At 50.1% G+C, this 19,508-nt stretch overlaps 1 protein-coding gene across 3 annotated transcripts in view; it reads left to right on the forward strand.

Moving 5' to 3' along the window:
- UPF1 (UPF1 RNA helicase and ATPase) overlaps positions 1-19,508 on the forward strand; it is a 1,138,135-nt gene that overhangs the window by 1,039,905 nt on the left and 78,722 nt on the right. For all 3 annotated transcript variants that reach the window (XM_069649320.1, XM_069649322.1, XM_069649321.1), the window contains exon 23: positions 13,918-14,040. In XM_069649320.1, the coding sequence (XP_069505421.1) occupies positions 13,918-14,037 (120 nt within the window). In that variant the 3' untranslated portion in view covers positions 14,038-14,040. The remainder of the gene's footprint in view (positions 1-13,917; positions 14,041-19,508) is intronic.

The raw sequence follows: 19,508 nt of genomic DNA on the forward strand, positions 1-19,508 counted from the left end.
GCTGCCTTTCTGCCACAAATGTCTCTTCAGTGAGTGGAGTGTTAGGTAGAATTCTCAAAAATGTTAATTCCCTTCACCTTGAGACCCCCAGCAAATTTGCTGGATTTTGAGGACTTGATTTTTTTACCTGGGGAGAGTGTGACCCTTTTTCCCACTCTCTCGTGTATTTTGAAATGCGTTTTACTCTTGTGTTTTCTTTGGGTATGGAGTTTTAGACCACTCCGTAGGCATCATCTTTTCATGTGTGTCACACAGCACTCTCAATGCAGTGGCACAGGGAAACCTTTTCAGGCTTTCCAAAGGTGTAAACACCTTCTCTGGGATAAACTACTGTTTCCCAGAGTAAGTAAAGTGAAATTGACTTTACTAGTCTTTTTAAATTCCTAGACCCAGCACACTGTATCTTACAATAGAGTGCTGGAGGGGTTACTTAGTATCCCCTGTGTCTAGATACTCATGTAGCAGTCGAATGCTACCCTTTTGCCTCAAATTGGCTGGTGGCAGTGGTTTTACAACGAACTACCAAGATTTTTCCCGACCGCGAACACCGGTAGCGTTAAATCGCGGGAGCCATGTTTAAGATGGCGTCTGAGCCTCCTTTGTTTAAACGGGTCCCGGTCTTCTTTTTTTTGCCATTTCTTTTTGGAAAGTCTTTCTAGAGTTTTGCTCTGCGCGCCAAACCAGGTTTGGTTCCTTTGTTCATTCGCCTCTGGCACCCGAGTGTCTGGGGTGGGCAGGAAGTGGGGGAGGTGCCCGAAACTCCCTGTGCTTAGTCTCCTAGGAGTCCCAAATGCACTCTAGCATGATTGGCTGGCTGACTGTCCGGCAAGGACAGCCACCCTGCTGGGTGAGTGGCAGCTAGGCTGGAATGAATGGGAAGAAACTGGATAAAAGGCGAGTCTCTTGGCTTGGAAGGCAGAGTCGACCACTGGAACGAAAGAACCGTAGACCAGCTTGAAGAGGACGGCTGCTGCAACTCCTGGACCGTTGTTTTGCCCCGTGAAGCCCTGCTGCAGGTCCGAATCGCTAAGTTCAATCTCGACAGAGAAGCCCTGCAAGGACAACTTCTGCCTTTTGAATTGGTGGGACCAATCAACTCGGCACTAAGCCACCTGGATACCATTCTCGGAGCTGGTTGTATTTTCCTCAGAGTGCTGCAGGAAACCGATTAACCAGGGAAAATGGACACCAGTTTGTGTGCTTGACTACAGCTACTGGAATTGAAGATCTGCTAGTTGCCAGCTTTTTGACCAGTTGCAGTGCAGGACAGGAGTCCCCACAACTGAGGCCCAGGAACAGAGAGATCAGCAGGAACTGCCAGGAACAGAGGTCACCAGCTGCATCTTTTTCTTCATTTGTAAAGGCACTGTAAAATCAGACTGAGAGTACTTGCCTCTCACGGTGAAAGTGCTTGAAACTTTCCCAACTCACAGGCCTAATCAGCTTGTGACCCAACATATGATTCTTCTTGCTACAAACTATTCCTAAAAACTGTTGCAGAGACTTTTCCGTTTATCTACCAGAACTGCTTTATCCTAGCCCATTGACCTTGGCCTAGCCTATTGAATTGACTCTTCTGGTGAACTCTTAAGTATCTGCACTGCCTAAGAAATAACTGTATTTTTTTCTATGTTCTGGTAACCTATGTCTTTTTGCTCCTCCTTCAAAGTATTATGAATGCCTCAGAAACTTAGAGTGTACAGTACTGAAGTATATTTGTGTGTGATTATTTTGCCGCCTCCGTATGAATGTTTTATAACTGACAATTAAATAAATGAATAAGTATTTAACAAATAGACCTTGAGTGTAAGTTTATTTGAACACCTGTGATTGTAGACTTCTGTGTAACATAATTACAGCTCACATTCCCTCTTGAGATAAGCCTGGCTGCTCAGCTCCGCTACCAAAAACTGTGTAGTACAGACTTATACCAAAGGTTGGTTTTGCTTACACCTGTAGTCCTAGTTGTGTGTAGTGGTCCCAAAGGGTTCTGCATACAAACTTTGCCTAACATGGAGTCACCGTCAAATGGACCTTTTTGAGACGGCTACCAACACCAGAAGTTTGCCAGCAGGTCCCCTCAGCCAAGGAGTCTGGGGGGACACCTTCTAGTTCCCATGGGAAGGCCTCTTCCTGTCCGCTTTCCTACCAATACCGCTATTGCTATGTGTGATCAACACACTTGGATGTTGACACTGAAAGATGAACCTGATTGTACCGTTGTGGCCGAGGCAGATCTGGTACTTGGACCTTCTCTTTCTGTTGGTGGCTCAGGCCTTCAAACGGCTTCCACTTCCAGACCTCCTCGTCAGAGGAGGGGGTCAATCCTGCACCACAACCCAGCGTCTGAGCCTCACATCCTACCTCCTTTAGCCTTAGAATGTGGACACTACTTGCTTCCTTTGGATTGCAAGAAGATTCTAGCAAAAGCCAGGGCCCCCTCGACACTTACTACAAACACAAGTTGATGTGCTTTACAGTGTAGTGCCGACCACAGAGATGTCTCCACTGCATGTGACCGCGCTGCTGCAGCTTCTGTACCTGCTTTCACTATTGAAGGCTGGCCTTGCCCATGCATCTATCAAGGTCCACCAGGCCGCCATATCCCGTTATACCCGGGCTCCTGGCATGTGCTGCAGGCCCGGCACAGGCTCTTTAAGGAGTTCCTAAAGGGCCTCTTCAGAATGTATTTTAATTATTTAATTGTTTTTTTTAGAACGCGCCTAATACCGTACCTGAGTTTGGTTTCTAAGTGCGGATGCGGGATTCAAACTTCTGTTGCTCTGCGTGGTGTTTCTTCCAAGACCAGCGTGCTGCCCCTTTGGGTGTCCGGTCAAAGGTTTGACCCCAAAAGGATTGAATGCAATAGGGTTGAGGCAATAGGACCGAAAACCAAAGGGTTTTTTTTTTTTTTAAATATATATATTTTTTGGGTTTTCTTATAGTAAAAAAAGTTTTTACACCAAAAGCGGTGGTTTGGCGGGGGACCCCCTTAAAAAAAAAAAACCTTTTCGGTCATTTTGATTCGACCCTATTGCATTTCGGTCCTTTGGATTCGAAACTTTGACCTAGAACCGCCCCTTTGCTATCCTCCGTTCCCCTATGGGAAGCATCTGCTCTAGCGTAGGAGCTAAACGTGGTACTGTCAAGACTGGGGGCCTCAGTTTGAACTGATGCATCGAGCCCCTTGAAGTTTCTGTTATGGAACACTACCTCGGCCAGGCGAGTCAGGGAAATACATGCTCTTTCCTGTGAACCTCCATGTTGTTTGTTCGACACACCTAAGGTGGTACTCCAAACTCATCCCTCCTTTATGCCAAAGGTACCATCAGACTCATCTAAACAAGCCTTTGGTTCTGCCGGTTTACTTTGCGAATCCTTCTTCGCCTGGTGAAAGGGTGTTACATTTGCTGGATATTGCGCATGCCCTGAAGTTCTATGTTGCATGCACAAAGGACTTACGAAAGACTTCTCTGCTTTTTGTCAATTGTGGACCTGTGGGACATGGGAAGGCCACTGACGGAGGCTTACATCTCCAAGTGGCTCTCTGGCTGTATCATGCATTACCATCGTCTTGCCAACAGACCGCTTCTAAGTCAGCCAAGAGCCCATTTCACCAGACCCCTCGTAGCAACGACAGCGTTCATCTCTGTTGTTCCCCTGCTTGATATCTGCAGTGCTGCTACCTGGAGGTCTACCCACACCTTCAAAAGATTCTGGTGTCGGGAGGCATACCATGGAGGAGTCCTGTGTCGGCAAAAGCAGTGCTGCGCAGCTTGTTTGTTTCGAAGACAAAGAAAGCATCAGCGCCCAAGGAGACGCAGGTTACACCGGCGGCCTCCTCGGACCGTTCAGGTTCGAAGCCCCTCTCGCAGCCGCGACCAGCGACTGGGCTTTTGGCAAATAAGGGCGCCGCCCCCAAACCATCGGCCGGCGCGCACCAGCAGAGAGCGCACGCCGCCGTAGAACGATCTACGTCTGTTCCAAGGGTAAGTGTATTGCTTCTGTGAATCTTGCAACCTCCCGTCGTTGTGTAAGTGTTCTGGTTTGTAATTCATGAGCGTGTGAATCCATGCAAGACCATATGCTGGAGAAGCGACAAATTACTTGCCTATAACTTGTTCTATAGCATGGGTCTTGCATGGATTCACATGCAAACCCTCCCTCCTTCCCCTCTGGCATCTTGGTTCATACTGCCACTTTACATGCGTGACCAAATCTGAACGTGGCCACCTGGGGTGGAGCTTAGGAGGACGTGTGTCATTGGCTTAGGCAGTATAACCCACAGTGACACTGATAGGCTATAGAGGAGACAAGCAGTTTTTAGCTTAATGCTAAAGTGCTTCAATTTTCCTGAGGGTTCCCAGCCTCACGGGGACTATTCATGAGCGTATGAATCCATGCAAGACCCATGCAGGAGAACAAGAGTCACAGTTAAGTAACTTGTTCCTTATTGAAGATGAGGCGTTTTCTTCTGATAGATACGTTATTCCTAATTTTACCTCTGATTCATTAGTCACGCTTCTGGCTTCATCTCTGCCAAATATTGCTCACGATCTTTTTGTCAGTTTAAGTCCGTAACCAGGTGAAATTGTTCCAGAACTTCGGCGAAACGACATTCACTTTTTGGTACATATTCTATTGCTGTAATTTACTGCACATACAGGTGCCATTAATGCCGTAGTTCACGCACAGACCTCTGTAGAAGGAATACTGTATCCATTACAGCTTTAATTTGGTGCTCTTGCATGTGATAGTCTTGCTCCCAACAAGAATGCAGTTAAAGCAGCTTTCACTATATGGCTTGCAGGCTGAATTTCGCATTTTGAGATGTTGCTTTTTCAAATTGTTAGAGAATTCTCAAAGGTGCTAATTACCTTCTACCTTGGAGAACCCCAGCACTTTTGCTGGACTTTGGGACTTTTTGAATTTCTTACCTGGAGAGAGCGAGACCTTTTTCCCACTCGCATGTATTTTTCTGTGATTTGGACACTGTCTTTTGACTTTGGAGTCTGACAAACTCCATAGGCATCATCTTTACATTGTCTCTCAGTATCTTCAGTGCAGTGGCACAGGGATGTCATTTTTAGATTTCCCAAAGGTTTAAATACTTTCTCTTGGATAACTACGGTTTCCAAGAACAGTAAAGTGAAATTGACTTTACTTACATTTGTAACTTTCTAGACCCAGCACACACTATCTTACAATAGGGTGCTGGAGTGGTTACTTAGTACCCCCTTTGTCTAGTTTCTCATGTAACATTTTTGTTACGCTTTCTGCAATTAATGGCTGGTGGCAGTGGTTTACTTTTTACTACCATTGTGTGTTTTGCCCTTGGGCTGCGTTCGCAGCTGCAGTAAGGCAACCATGGATGCCCATTTTCTCAAAATGGCCGTGGTCGTCTTTTTTTCACCATTTCTTGTTGGAAAGGTCCTTCTTGAGATTTACTATGAGTGCCAAACCAGGTTTGGTTGCTTTGTTCGTTTTGTCTTTGGCGGGATTCACGAGTGAAGGCCGCTTCTGGCTCCAGAGTGTCTGGCAGGGGGAGGAAGGGAGGGAGGTGCCAAAACTCCCTGTGCTTAATCCCCATGGCTACAGGAATGCATAGGTGATTGGCCGGCTGGCTGTCCAGCAAGGACAGCCACCCTGCTCTTTGACAGCTAGGCTGGAATGAATGGGAGATACCTGCTTAAAAAGGCAAGGCTTTTGGCTTAGAAGGCAGTCTACCACTGGACAAAGGAATCCGAAAATGATCTTGGAAGAGACTCCTGCTGCAACTCCTGGACCATTGGTTTGCCTAGTGAAGCCCTGCTGCTGTGCTGAAGTTCTGAATTCGTTTTGACCTAGAGAAGCCCTGCAAGGACGACTTCTCTCCTTGAGTTGGTGGGACCAATCAACTCCAAAGTGAACTGGTTTAGATATCCTCTCAGTGCTGGCTGTACTTCCACTGATGCTGCAACCGAAGTGCCAGGGGTGTAGGAACAACAAACCGAGTGCATCGCTTTTAGGTTCGGACCCGAGCCTCAGGAAGATCCTCCAGACTCCTTTTGAAGCAGGACTGACCAAGCGTGAGCCACCACAACAGAGTGCTGGACCCCAGATGTGAGGAAAGTCTAGAGTGGTATCCGAGAGTCCTTGGTGGTGCTATTTGCTGAGACGTGAGGAGCTGAAACCGCGAAGTACTACTGAATTGAAGTTTGACCGTTGCTGCCGCCAACCTTCCCATTGTGTCCCAGGAGTCCCCAGAAGTCCTCCCTCTTGTCCCCACGATGGAGGCACAGGAACAACAGTATCTGCAAAGCCACACGGGAACAAAAGCCAAAAGTACTGCACAGTCTAAGAACTTACCTCTTGTGGTGTAGCCTTACTTGTTCTCAGTTGAGACTTGTCTTGGTTAACCTTGCAGAGTTGCTTGCATCTTTACCCCGCACAAGCCTCCCAGTTTGTGGCCCTTCAAGTGATCTTGTTTCTGCATACCTTTCTAAAAACATTGTGCAAGACCTTTTACTTACCTGCAAAGAAGATCTTCAGCTCCCCTAGACTTTGCTCAACTAACATTGGCTGTCCTGGCTCCCTGAGAGACTCTTCTTACGTCTGACTATGTGTCTTTACCTTTCCCCCAGGAAAGGGTTCATTTACTTTGTATAGGAGGGTTCAAAAAGTACTTACCGGTTTATGAATTTTGTTAACCTTCGTTTTATTCCCCTACCTAACCTTTGCACCAAACTCAGTATTACTCTAAATGTACCGGTGATGCATCATTGTCCAGTGTGTCCTAGCTATTGAAGTCACCTGAGGGTGTAGGAAGTGTATGTGTGCCATCCCCTATGGGTATCAACTGATTAGAGAAACTGAGATTATTTTGGAAGCGTTACATGTTTTGCTCACTTCTGAAGAAGGCTTATATAACTGACTGTTGAATTAATAATTGTTTAATCAAGAAACCTGGAATGTAAGAGTTTATTCTCCAGCATGGGGGTCTGGCATGGATTCAGATGCTAATGAATATTCCCCGTCGTCAGGCTGGGAATCCTTGGTACAGAAAAAAATCAGTATCAGTTTCGTTTCTGATCTGTCTTTCTTAGTAGTAACCAATCACTGATCTCTGGGTCATACTGCCCCCAGCCAATGACATGCCTCTCCCTAAGCCCCGCCTCCGGCAGCCATCCTCAGATTTTTACCGCATGCTCAAGTGTTGGGAGTCCTCCTGTTTAGCTCTTGAGTTTTTTACTGCGTTTTCAGGATCGTCGTTCCCGCCTCGCCACCTGGCTGGAGAAGGGCACAGCAGGTTAGAAGGCGAAGAAGTGTGAGCGGGCTTCTAAGTCCTGTGAGGGCTTCCCGGCGACGGTGGCCCAACAGAAGGCCAAGCACCGCGAGTCCGTGGGCACCGGGAGCGCCGAAAGTTCGGGCTCTTCGGTTGCCAAGCAGGGCGCTACTTCCCCGGCACGTTCGACCACGAGCCAGCGCTCTGGTTCGGGGAAGAGGAAGTCCGAGAACCCGGGTAGGCCGCTGGAGCGGACCCGGTCGATCTCTAAGGGGGAGCGAGGCGCTGACCCTCCCCCCAAGGCGAAGGCCCAGGACGCACCTAAGGTGGTGAGGGCTTTGATCCACCCGGCTAAGGCCTCTAACGAAGTGGTCGCTGCGACCCTGGCGGTGCCGGCTGAGACTATGCCAGTGGAAACGGCCTCTGGGCCCAGAGTATCCCTGCCACCACGGAGGGAATCCTCTTTCCAGCCCAGGACCCTCGTGAAGCCCCCGGCTGAAAGAGGGTGTGGGGGGGGCGGAGGCCATTACAGACTCGGAATCAGCCTCTGAGGAGGAACTGGTGAAAACCAAGAAGGGCCTCAACGAAAGGTCCATAGGCCTCAACGAGAGGTTCGATCCCAGGGGACGGTCCCTGCTGACGTGATCGAAGATAACGACGATGAACAGGGCCCAGTGGAGCGGCCATCCCGTCCGTCGCAGCCATTGCCCGAGCCCCAGGATAGCTCGGCGGCCATTTTGTTGGCAATCCAATCCTTATGTACCGAGATAAGGACGAGATTACCACGCACCCCGATGGAGGAGCCAGAACCAGGCACGTCGGGAAGGCCTCCGAACAAGCAGAGGAGAGTCCACCCCGCCCTTCGTGCCGAATCTCGTCCCCCAACTGCTGTTGGAGGTAAAGGCGATGCTTGAAAGGTGCCATCGAGCTCGTCCCCAGGAGGCTCCGGAGTGTACTCAAGGTACTTCCTCGTCCGAAAGAAGACAGGCGGTTGGCGCCCCATCCTGCACCTGCGTCGGTTAAACAAATACATCAAGGTGCAGAAACTCAGGATGGTCACCCTCCAGCACGTGCTGGGACAGCTGGAGGAAGGCAACTTCCTATCGTCGTCGGACCTGGAGGATGCTTACTTCCACATCCCCATTCTAAAAAGGCACAGGAAGTTCCTCAGGTTCGTGGTTCAGGGACGCCACTACCAATTCAGAGCCCTACCGTTCGGATTAAAGTCGGCACCCAGGGTTTTCACCAAGTGCCTGGCACCAGTGGCGGCGCGGCTGTTAGGGAGAATTCTCTATAAGGCTAATTTCCCAAACCTAGTGAGTTCCCCAGCAGCTTTGCTGGATTTTTGGAGTTTATTTTTTTCTCTCCTGCTGAGTGAGATTCTTTTGCTCCCACTCTTAGACATGATTTGAGGTGTTCCTTTAACTTTCCATGTGTTTTATGGGCTATGGGTTCTTTTACTCCATAGGGTCTTGTGTTTTTTTGATGTGCGTTACACAGCACCCTCCGTGCCGTAACACAGGGGTGTCGTAGCGACCCCTCCAACATAGACTCCATACCCTGGGACTGACTACTGTCTCCCAGGGCATGTAAAGTCACCATTGGCTTTACTAGTCCCAAATTATGAACAGAAACCAGTACAAACCATCATATTGTGGACGTACTGGTCGGGGGAATTCGATTGCCCCGGGGTCTGTTGTTCGAGGGGGCACGTCTCCGTCCCCACTGATCGAGTTTTGGCTGGTGGCAGTGGATACTACTTTTTATATTCGACCGCGACTATATCTCTATGGGATTTTCCCATTGTTCGAGACTACCAAATTTAATTATTTAATTCTTATAGCCTCGAACATACCGCTGGTTTATTTATTTAATATTAATTCGCCGGTTGGTATTTTTTGCCAGGACTCTATTCTAAAATGGCCTTTGTGTCCTCTTCTGTGACTCCAACCCAAGTCGAGCCCTTTGTTCCACTTTTTGGCGGGCTTCTCCACAGAAGCCTCCAAAAGTGGTGCCACTCTGTCTGGGTACCACAGAGGGTGTGGGAGGGGGTTTAGGCACCCTGCACTGAGTTACCTTGGTAACTCAAGTCACACTCTTGTGTTATTGGCCCAAGTGGTGAGCCGGCCGGCTCACCACTTAGCATGTTTGATTGACAGCTAGGCTGAGTGAATGGGGGTGTGCTGCATAAAAGCAGGGCTTTGGGGACTGGAACTTCAGAAGTCGCCACAGGACCTGAAAATCCGACGAGGGAGAAGCTGAGCCGACCTGCTACGACGACACCACCGGTGGAGCCCTGCTGAACCGACTCACCACTTCCCAACGACAGAGGAGATCTCCCTGCTGGAGAGTCTTCTTCCCCTGACTGGTGGGCACAACCAGTTTACCTTCTTTTCTTGCATCCCAGGACGTCTTGTGGTCGAATTGCCCGTGCCAAGCACCCCGGCAACCGGATAGCCACTCACCACTGGACCGCAAATATAAGAACCGCTCCTTTTAATTGAGAACTCCGCGGCTGGTTTCTTCCCTGGCAGTGCAACGGACTCCTGCTTCCCTCCCCGGCGATATCCTCTCTTTCCCCGGACGAAGCACCAACTTGCACCCGCTGCCAGGAACAACTGTCCCCGCTGGAGCGTTTCACCATTTTAAGGTACCGTGTCCGCCAGGCCTCCCTTTCTAAAGATTGCTACAAGGTAACAATCCCTTAACCTTCTGGATTGGGCTGGCCGCCTTGACCATCTAACTGGTCCCTTTTTTTTAGCCCAACTCTTTCTGAACTTATTGCGAGACTTTTGGGCACTTTTAACCATGTGACCTTGGACACATTTCGACCGGAACCTCGTAAAGTGGGTCCGGTCTTGTTAACTTTGACTTTACGGTTTTAACCTGCCTTTTTCTCCTACTGTGTTCTTCCGAAAGTGTTGGGATCTGCTTCTATCTTTGCTCTGCCGTTGTCTCCCTTTTAAACTGATTGATTAGAGTGCCATCTTCATTAAGCGCTCACCGCTGTCTGTAAATAAGTGTTGCTTTACTTAAGACTTTTCTAATAATCGTTGAAGGGAGTGTATATCTTTTAGTGACCGTGTTTTTGAATTGCTTGATATTAGTGCCAGTGTGTTTAACTAGATGTGTTTTAAATAATTTTCTCTTTTACACCAAGCTCTGGTCAGTGTTTGCTTGTTCTACTGTGTTCTTTTGACCTATTGTGCATACTCTGTATACTGCCTAACTCTTCTTGAGGGAAGTCGGACTGCTCAACCACAGCTACCAAGTGAATCTGTGTGGTACATACTGCTACCAAGTGGGTTTACTGCCAAACACCTGTAGTCTTAAATCTTTTGCAGTGGTCCCTAGGGGAAGTGCACAGGTTTCTGCCTAACAGCGGCTGCGCCTGCAGGGGATCCACGTCTACCCCTACCTGGACGACTGGCTAATCCGGGCAAGGACAAGGGAACTCACCGTCGAACATACGGCGAGGACCGTCCAGTTGCTCACGGAGCTGGGGTTCGCCATCAACTACCCCAAATCCCACCTAGTTCCATCGCAAGTAGCACTGTTTCTGGGAGCGAAGCTCGATACAGTGGGGCAATTGGCCTCCCCTGCAGAGGAGAGGACCAAGACCATCCTGGGCAAGGTGCAGCGCCTGTTGGCCACGGACGTGGCCAGGGTGAGGTCCATCAAGTCCCTTCTCGGGATGATGTCCTCATGCATCTACCTTGTACCCCTTTGCAGACTTCGGATACGTCCGTTACAGGAGTTCCTCGACGCCCGCTGGTTTCAGGCGACGGGCTGCTTCGAGGGCAGGATCCCTCTCGACGAGGAGTTCCGTCGGCCGATCCTATGGTGGGGCACCCGTGCTCACCTCCCTACAGGCACGGACTTTCAAACCCCGGCGTTTCAGAAGACGGTGACGACGGACACCTCTCTGGAGGGTTGGGGGGGCCCACACCGGAGAACTCCACGCAAGAGGCCTTTGGCTCCCGGAAGAGAGGTCTCTCCACATCAACATCCTGGAGCTCCGAGCAGTGTTCTGGGCGCTAAAGTCGTTCCTCCTGTCCCTCAAGGACAAAGTGGTGAGGATCTTCACCGACAACACCACCACAATGTTCTACATACGGAAGCAGGGGGGCACCAGATCCCCAGCCCGATCCAAGGAGGCCCGAGATTTGTGGCACTGGGCCGTCGCCCAGGGGATGCTTCTGGTTCCCTTCCACTTGGCAGGAATAAAAAACACCATCGCCGACTCACTCAGCAGGGAGCTGCGCTCGAGCCACGAGTGGGAACTGCGACGGGATCAAGTGGATCGGCTCTTCCAACAATGGGGCAAACCCCAGATCGAACTGTTCGCGATGGCGACGAACTCCAAGTGCCAGAGGTTCGCCAGCAGGTTCCCACACCCGAGGAGTACGGGCGATGCTTTCTCGTTCCCCTGGGATGGCCTGTTTCTATACGCGTTCCCTCCGTTGCCGCTCCGCCTCAACCAGCTCAAGGAGTCCAGGTGCAGGATGATCCTCGTCGCACCGGCGTGGCCGAGGCAGATCTGGTTCCCGGACCTTCTGGACTTGTCAACGTCCCCACCAGTCAGGCTGCCGGCGGACGTGGATCTTCTCTCCAGGGAAGGAGACGCCATTCTCCATCACGACCCACAGTCGCTGAACTTGCAGGCATGGTTTCTGCGGCACTAGAGTTTGGAGGGTACGATATACCGGCTGATTGCAGAGAGGTTCTTGCAAAAGCCAGGGCGTCCTCAACTCTCGTGTTACGGTCATAAATGGAAGAGGTTCTCTGTCTGGTGCCGTGCACAGAAGATAACCCTCTGCGGATTACGGCTCCTCAAGCACTGCCGTACCTACTGTCGCTGGCCAAAGCTGAACTGGCTCACGCCTCCATCAAAATACATCTGGCTGCCATCTCCCGATATACCAGGACTTCGGGACGGGCGTCCTTGTGGTCTCATTGCCTGGTGAAGTAATTCATGAAGGGACTATTCCGATCATTCCCGCTGGTGAAGGCTCCTGCCCCGGCGTGGGAGCTTAATGTGGTGCTGACCAGGCTCATGGGGGCCCCATTCGAGCCTATCCATTCGGCGCCTTTGAAGTTCCTTTCATGGAATACAGCTTTCCTCGTGGCCATCACCTCTGCACGACGAGTGGGAGAGATCCAGGCCCTATCTTGCAAGCCTCCATACTTGACTTTTCATGACACGAGGGTGGTTCTTAGGACGCACCCCTCCTTTATGCCCAAGGTGCTGTTGGACTTCCACCTCAACGAGCCCTTGGTGCTACCAGTTTTCTTCCCGTCGCCTTCGACGCCGGCCGAGAGGACTTTGCACTCGCTGGATGTAGCTAGAGCGCTGAAGTTCTACGTGGACCGCACGAAGAGTTTTCGGAAGACGTGACAACTGTTTGTGAACTTTGGATCTGTGAATCAAGGGAAGGCCCTCTCGAAGGCTTCCATTTCCAGATGGCTCTCCGGCTGCATCATGCACTATCACTGGTTGGCAAACCGACCGCTGCCCGGCCATCCGAGAGCCCATTCGACCAGAGCGATCGCTGCTACCACGGCGTTCCTGTCTGGTGTGCCCCTGCTGGACATCTGCAGGGCTGCTACGTGGAGGTCGACACACACCTTCACAAGATTCTACTGCGTCGATCGGGACCCCAGGGAGGAGTCCATGGTCGGCCAAGCAGTGCTGCGCAACCTGTTCGCCTAAGGTGAGCCTGGTGAGGAGGTAAGAATTGCTTAATGTTGAGTTTTGGATGTTTTGCTTAATGTTGAGCCTTTGCCACCTCCCGTGGTTGTGCATGTGTATACTGCTATGTGTTCTTTATTCATGAGCATGTGAATCCATGCCAGACCCCATGCTGGAGAAGGAACAAGTTACTTACCTGTAACTGTTGTTCTCCAGCATGGGTCTGGCATGGATTCACATGTGAACCCTCCCACCTACCCCTCTGCGGCTCTTCCCTTGATCATACTGCCACTTGGCGTGCTACCAAATCTGAGGGTGGCTGCCGGAGGCGGGGCTTAGGGAGAGGGCAGTCATTGGCTGGGGGCAGCATGACCCAGAGATCAGTGATTGGTTACTACTAAGAAAGACCGATCAGAAACGAAACTGATACTGATTTTTTTCTTTACCGAGGATTCCCAGCCTGACGACGGAATATTCATGAGCATGTGAATCCATGCCAGACCCATAATGGAGAACAACAGTTACAGGTAAGTAACTTGTTCCTTTGAATACTTGTCACTGTGAATCTGTGTAACCACTCTACTGCTCGCATTGACCCCTCTTGAGATAAGCCTGGCTGCTCAGCCAAACTAACAACCTGTGTAGTACAGACTTCTACCAAAGGTTGGGTTCCTATTGCCAGGAGGTCATGGTTACTGTAGTCTTCCAAAGGATACTGCGCACAATCTTGCTTAACACAAATTCTGTAAGAGCAAATGCTTTTATCATCTGTGGCATTTCACAGAAATGGCTCGAGCGTTTAAATCTGTAAGACAGCCATGTGAGCCCCTGCAAATGCTTTTTCAAAGCATGCTTTGGATATCTATACAAGGGGTTCGTTAGGGGTGGTGTGGGGATTTGTTTGGGTATGTTTAATTTTTTTTAATTTCAAAATATTGACATGTTTTGTTGGTCATTTCAGGACAGTTACCTTGGAGATGAGTTTAAATCCCAGATTGATGTGGCACTGTCTCAAGACTCTACATACCAGGGTGAACGTGCATATCAACATGGTGGTGTGACAGGGCTGTCACAATACTAGAGTGTAAGATGTTTTTTTTTTAAATCCTAATTTGTAGTCTAGCCATTGCAAGTGTTGACTTGGTGTATCTGACTTTTACTGTCAAGTGCATGTTGCGTAGCAGCATAATTTACACATAAATATCCGGCACCTTGTGTATTCTATGCATTAAGAAATCGGAACATTTGTTTACTTTTTTTCTTCCAGGCAAATATTTGTTCTTTAACCACTTTGTTGCCATGGATGAGTACTTTACGTCCTTGTTAAACCCACTATAATTGCTGTGGCAGCACAAAAGCAAATGACACAGCAGTGAAGTGGTTAATTTCTCTTAAATGTGTGGTTTTTAGGGGCCTTTTTCTTGGTTCCCATTTGTCAGGCCCAGATATTTCGACTTAATTGACTTGCAGAGTTTTTCCTCAGTTATTCAGGCTCTCCAAATGCTATCACCTAGCAGTCAATGTAAACTCTTCGGTCGAAGGATGGTTATGAAACATGCTTATGTTGGGTTTTTATAGGCACACAGTGAGGGAAAGATGCAGTCAAGCGACCTAATAAAATACATGTAATAAACTTTTCGTAGTAGTCATTTCAGTAAGCCTGATCCAGCAAGAACATCACTGGCCAATAGTCTGAACCCATCAGTATTTTTCTCTTTAGACTAGCCGTCCGTGCTGTTTGGTGGAGCAGTCCCCAATGTCTTTCAATTACTCGACACTTTCCTTTGGAATACAGAGGGTTTGCAGTAGGGGTGCCTCTCCTTCATGCTGGACAAGCGGAAAGAATAACAGAAGGTGATAACTGTAAACAAACAATATTCCAGATCTGAAGATGGCTCACCTCAGGGCCGAGTCTCGGGTATCCACAGCATGACTCAGCTTATTTATTGTTTGCAACAAAGGACTGCATCCCCAAATAGATGTAACAAAGGCCACGGTGGAGTCCAGGGACCCCAACCATGAAAAAAAGTCTTAAGTACTGCTGGTGAAAGGGCGTGCTGAGTTGTGTCCTACTCTCTGCCCAAGATGAATGGATCCCAGACTTGGGAAGTCGTCGGAAGTACCCTACAGATGCTCTTGAATGGTCAGTCTTCCTAGGATGTTTGGCCAGGGTCAGGTTCCGTGGTATGGGACAAAAATGCTGCTGGAAAAGCCACTGGTGATATCCACGCAGGTTGAATTGTTAAGCAGAATCCTGTGCAGTTCCCTTAGGGAGCACTACAGAAGAGTAAGACTACAGGTGAGAGCAATACATCCCCTTTGATATCAGTCTGTACCACAAAGATTTAGTTGGTAGCTGTAGCTGAGTAGTCAGACTTCTCAAGAGGGAGATGAGCAGTATTCAGGGTTTACACAATAGGCCTTCAGTACTATGTGACAAGGAAACACTGACCAAAGCTTTGTAGTAAAAAGAATATATATTTCTGATGCTTGTTAATCTGCTTAGAATCACATGCTGTGCATAGGTCCGACATCCAGTGGTCACTGCGGAGTATTGCATTTTGTTTTTCGTAGTCGAAAAGGGACGTCGACAAGGCATGTCTGAAATACTATCCCTATAGTGACGTGTGTTGTACCCACAATCCCTCACGCGTCGAGGTCCCTCAGATTGTTTTTTTCCGCCCAGCTACTGGTCGCCTTTACGCGGAGCTCCTCGAGAGACATTCCAGATTCCATCTCCTCGACCTTTGGTCGTTTTTTCCTGTTTAAAGATTTAATATATCGATCCCTCCCTCGACGCAGTTGTGAAGCTGTCTCCGCCGAGCAAGATCTTCGACGGAGGGGACGAGCGGAGGAGATCCTTCGGCGTTGCCGAACACGTGGCCTGGCCTCGCAGGCCAAATACAGTAGGGAGAGTGGGGTCGTGGGACATCTCTGATTCTTTTTCTGAGAATGCCTTTCCTTTTCCCCTTCCTTTCCTTTGGGGTAGTTATCACGGTTTATTGCCTCGGCTATGGAGAGGACACCCTTTAGGTTTTGCCCACTTTGTAAGGGCAAGTTTACTTGGAAGGACAAGCATTCACGGTGTAACCGCTGCTTGCCCCTCGATCACAAAGAGGAGGGTTGCTCGGCTTGTCGGCTTCTAAAGCCAAAGACTCTAAAAGACCGTAGGGTCAAGAGGTGGGCGGCCTATGCTATGTCGAAGGCCGGGTCTTCACCTGCCGCTGCGACCACCGACAGTGACGAGGAACGTGATAACACCTCCGCTACGTACGGAAGTCGTACAACCCTCTAAAGAGCGCTCGCGCTCTTCGTCGTCTGTCCCCGGCCCCGATGGGCTCGGCTCATGCCCTGCTTATGGGGATGAACACCCCGGCGACACTGACGCACACGATACAACACATAAACACACAACCCATAGCTCTTCTTCGTCGAAGACAAAGAAAGCATCAGCGCCCAAGGAGACGCAGGTTACACCGGCGGCCTCCTCGGACCGTTCAGGTTCGAAGCCCCTCTCGCAGCCGCGACCAGCGACTGGGCTTTTGGCAAATAAGGGCGCCGCCCCCAAACCATCGGCCGGCGCGCACCAGCAGAGAGCGCACGCCGCCGTAGAACGATCGACACCCATAATGTCGAAACCCCAGCCCTCCGCTGACAAACGGGTCGTAGAGAGCTTGTCGAGGATCGTGGCAGCCGACTCCCAGAAGCGTACGCCGAAGGACACGTCGAGCGCTACGCAGAGGTCGAAAGACACAACGAAAAAGCCTGAAGACAGACAGGGACTACCCCCTTCAGTCAGGGGGACCCCCAGCACTCCGGAAGGCTTTTCGGAAGGCGACGCGACACTTTCCTCGACGTTATGGGAGAGGTCGAGCCGTTTTCAGCTAGATGACACTAATTTTCCCCCGCTAGACTGCTCAGGGGTACCCCATGAAACGATGGAAAGGCTCCATCTCTGCATGGAGAGAATGGAGAGGTTTATGAACACCCAGAACCCTCCCACTCCCAAGAGAAGGACCTCAGGAGGACCCCAGGGCCAAATACCCGAGGCAGGACACAGCCTTAGACTTCCATAATGTGTATGACCTCACGGGTGAGGAACAATACTTAGAAGAGGATGATGATTTTGTGGACAATGAAGAGGGACAGAACCAAGAGGAAGGTCTGGAAGACAGCCCAGACGTGGTAGGAGAAGGCTTCGGAGAGAATCCAGAAGAAGGACCTTCTCATCCCTGGCAATCCCCATCAGTACATTCGGACACTGATGTCCTGAACCTAAATCCTCCTGACAATTCACCTGTTAGAAACACGTCTCCCATTGACGATCAGCCCACATTCAATGCCCTGTTGCGCAGAGCAGCAGCACATTTCGAACTGGACACTGGGGAGATCTCTCCGGAAATAGACTTTGTGGAAAGAGTAATTAAGGAGACACCCCCAGTCAGCCAGACCATTCCCCTCCTCGCTTCAGTGAAGAGAAGAATCATGCCTTCGCTATCCACACCCGCACTAATCAGAGGAGTTAATCCAAGGATTGAAAAACTTTTCACTCCTTCACCCTCAGACCCGCTGTACATCAGGGGACATTCCATTCCAGATTCCCTTGTAGTAAGTAATACAAGGAAGAGGGCAGGGGTGCCGCTGTCCACCAGTGAGGCACCACCTGACGAGGAGGGCAAGAGGTTATATGCCCTTGCTAAAAGAGTCACATCCTCGGCTGCCTTTTCGGCAAGAATTGCGAACAACAATTCTTTGCTAGCTAGCTACGCGGACGCGCAGTGGGCCAAACTGCGCAAGGACGCCGAAGAAGCGCCGGAACCACTACGTACACGCCTGCTATCTACTATTGGCGAAGGAACCCAGGTCAACCAGAGTATTGTAAAGAACTCTCTGGATGCTGCTGAGACAGCGGGACGTTCCCTGGTTCAGGGAATACTCCTAAAACGCCAGGTATGGCTGCGCAACTCGGTTCAAACGGAGACACAGGCGTCTTTAATAAATAAACCTGTTGAAGACTCAAACCTCTTCGGGAAAGCGGTGGATGAGGCTCTGGAAATGGCTAAAAAAGACTTTGATACTATCAAAACTCTTGACCAGATCTCTAAGCCCACTACCAGACGCGGCTATGGCAACAAATGCTTTTTTCGTGGCCAACGCCAACAGCAGAATCAGCAGTAACAGTACCCTGCCACCAGTTACCAGACCAACAGTGGGCAGTACAGCCAAAGAGGCCAGCGCAGGGGCAAAGGGAGAGGTCGGGGATCCGCCCCCAGAGGCTCCCGAGCCCCCAACACCACCATGTGATGCGAAGATTCGCGTCCCCTCCCATGCAACACCGGTCGGGGGCCGGATAACATCCTTTCTTCCAGCATGGGAGGGAATAACGTCAGACCGCTGGGTACTGTCCACCGTAGCCCACGGATACTGCATCGAATTCAACAGTTCCCCCAACATACAGACCCCCGAGGGGACGACGCATGACACCGGAACACCTTGCTATCCTTCTCCAAGAAGTACAACAGCTGCTGGAAAAAGGAGCCATAGAGGTCGTGCCTCTATCTCAGGTAACGGAAGGTATTTATTCAGTGTACTTCCTTGTACCCAAAAAGGATCTAACCATGCGCCCTGTATTAGATCTGCGCCCAGCGAACAAGTTTATCAAACCCCAGAAGTTTCGTATGATGACCTTACAGGAAGTGATCCCACTGCTATATCATGGAGATTACATGACAACATTGGACATGAAAGATGCATACTTTCATATTTTAATGTTGCCAGCGCACAGAAGATACCTCAGGTTCATGATAGAGGGCAAACACTACCAGTTCAGAGTGCTACCCTTCGGCATAGCATCAGCACCAAGGGTATTCACGAAAGTACTGGCAGTGGCAGCGGCCCACCTGCGCAGGTTGTCCATCCCAGTTTACCCTTACCTCGACGACTGGCTCATAACAGGGGATTCTTACGAAACATGCTTCTCCAATACCCAAAAGACGGTAGACCTTTTACTCCAGTTGGGCTTCTCCATCAACGAAAAGAAGTCCAGCTTAGACCCCAGCCAAGTCAAACAATTCCTAGGGGCTCTAATTCAAACAAAGGACAGCCTCGTCTTCCCCTCCAACGAGAGGGTCCAAAACATGCTGTTTCAGATCCCTCAATATGTGACCGGTCGAGAGGTGACGGTACGCAAAGCAATGCGCTTGCTAGGCATGATGGCGTCATGTATTTATTTGGTACCTCACGCGCGCCTGCGCATGCGCCCTATGCAAGAGTGGCTCAACAGCCAGTGGTGTCAGGCCAGCGGATTATGGGACGATCCAGTGGTGGTCTCGCAGGCCTTGGTTCTCTCGCTACGATGGTGGACAAAGGAAAACCTGGAAAAAGGGGAAACCCTTTGCCACACCCGCGGCGGAGGCCACTCTAACAACAGACGCATCCCTAACAGGATGGGGGGCTCACCTATCCCATCAGACTGCTCACGGAGTGTGGACTCCGAACGTAGCATCCAAACACATACATCTACTGGAGCTACTAGCTGTGTTCAAGGCGCTA

The sequence above is a fragment of the Ambystoma mexicanum genome, chromosome 1p, assembly GCF_040938575.1.
Source record: "Ambystoma mexicanum isolate Mex_15411 chromosome 1p, UKY_AmexF1_1, whole genome shotgun sequence".
In the NCBI taxonomy this organism is placed as follows: domain Eukaryota; kingdom Metazoa; phylum Chordata; class Amphibia; order Caudata; family Ambystomatidae; genus Ambystoma; species Ambystoma mexicanum.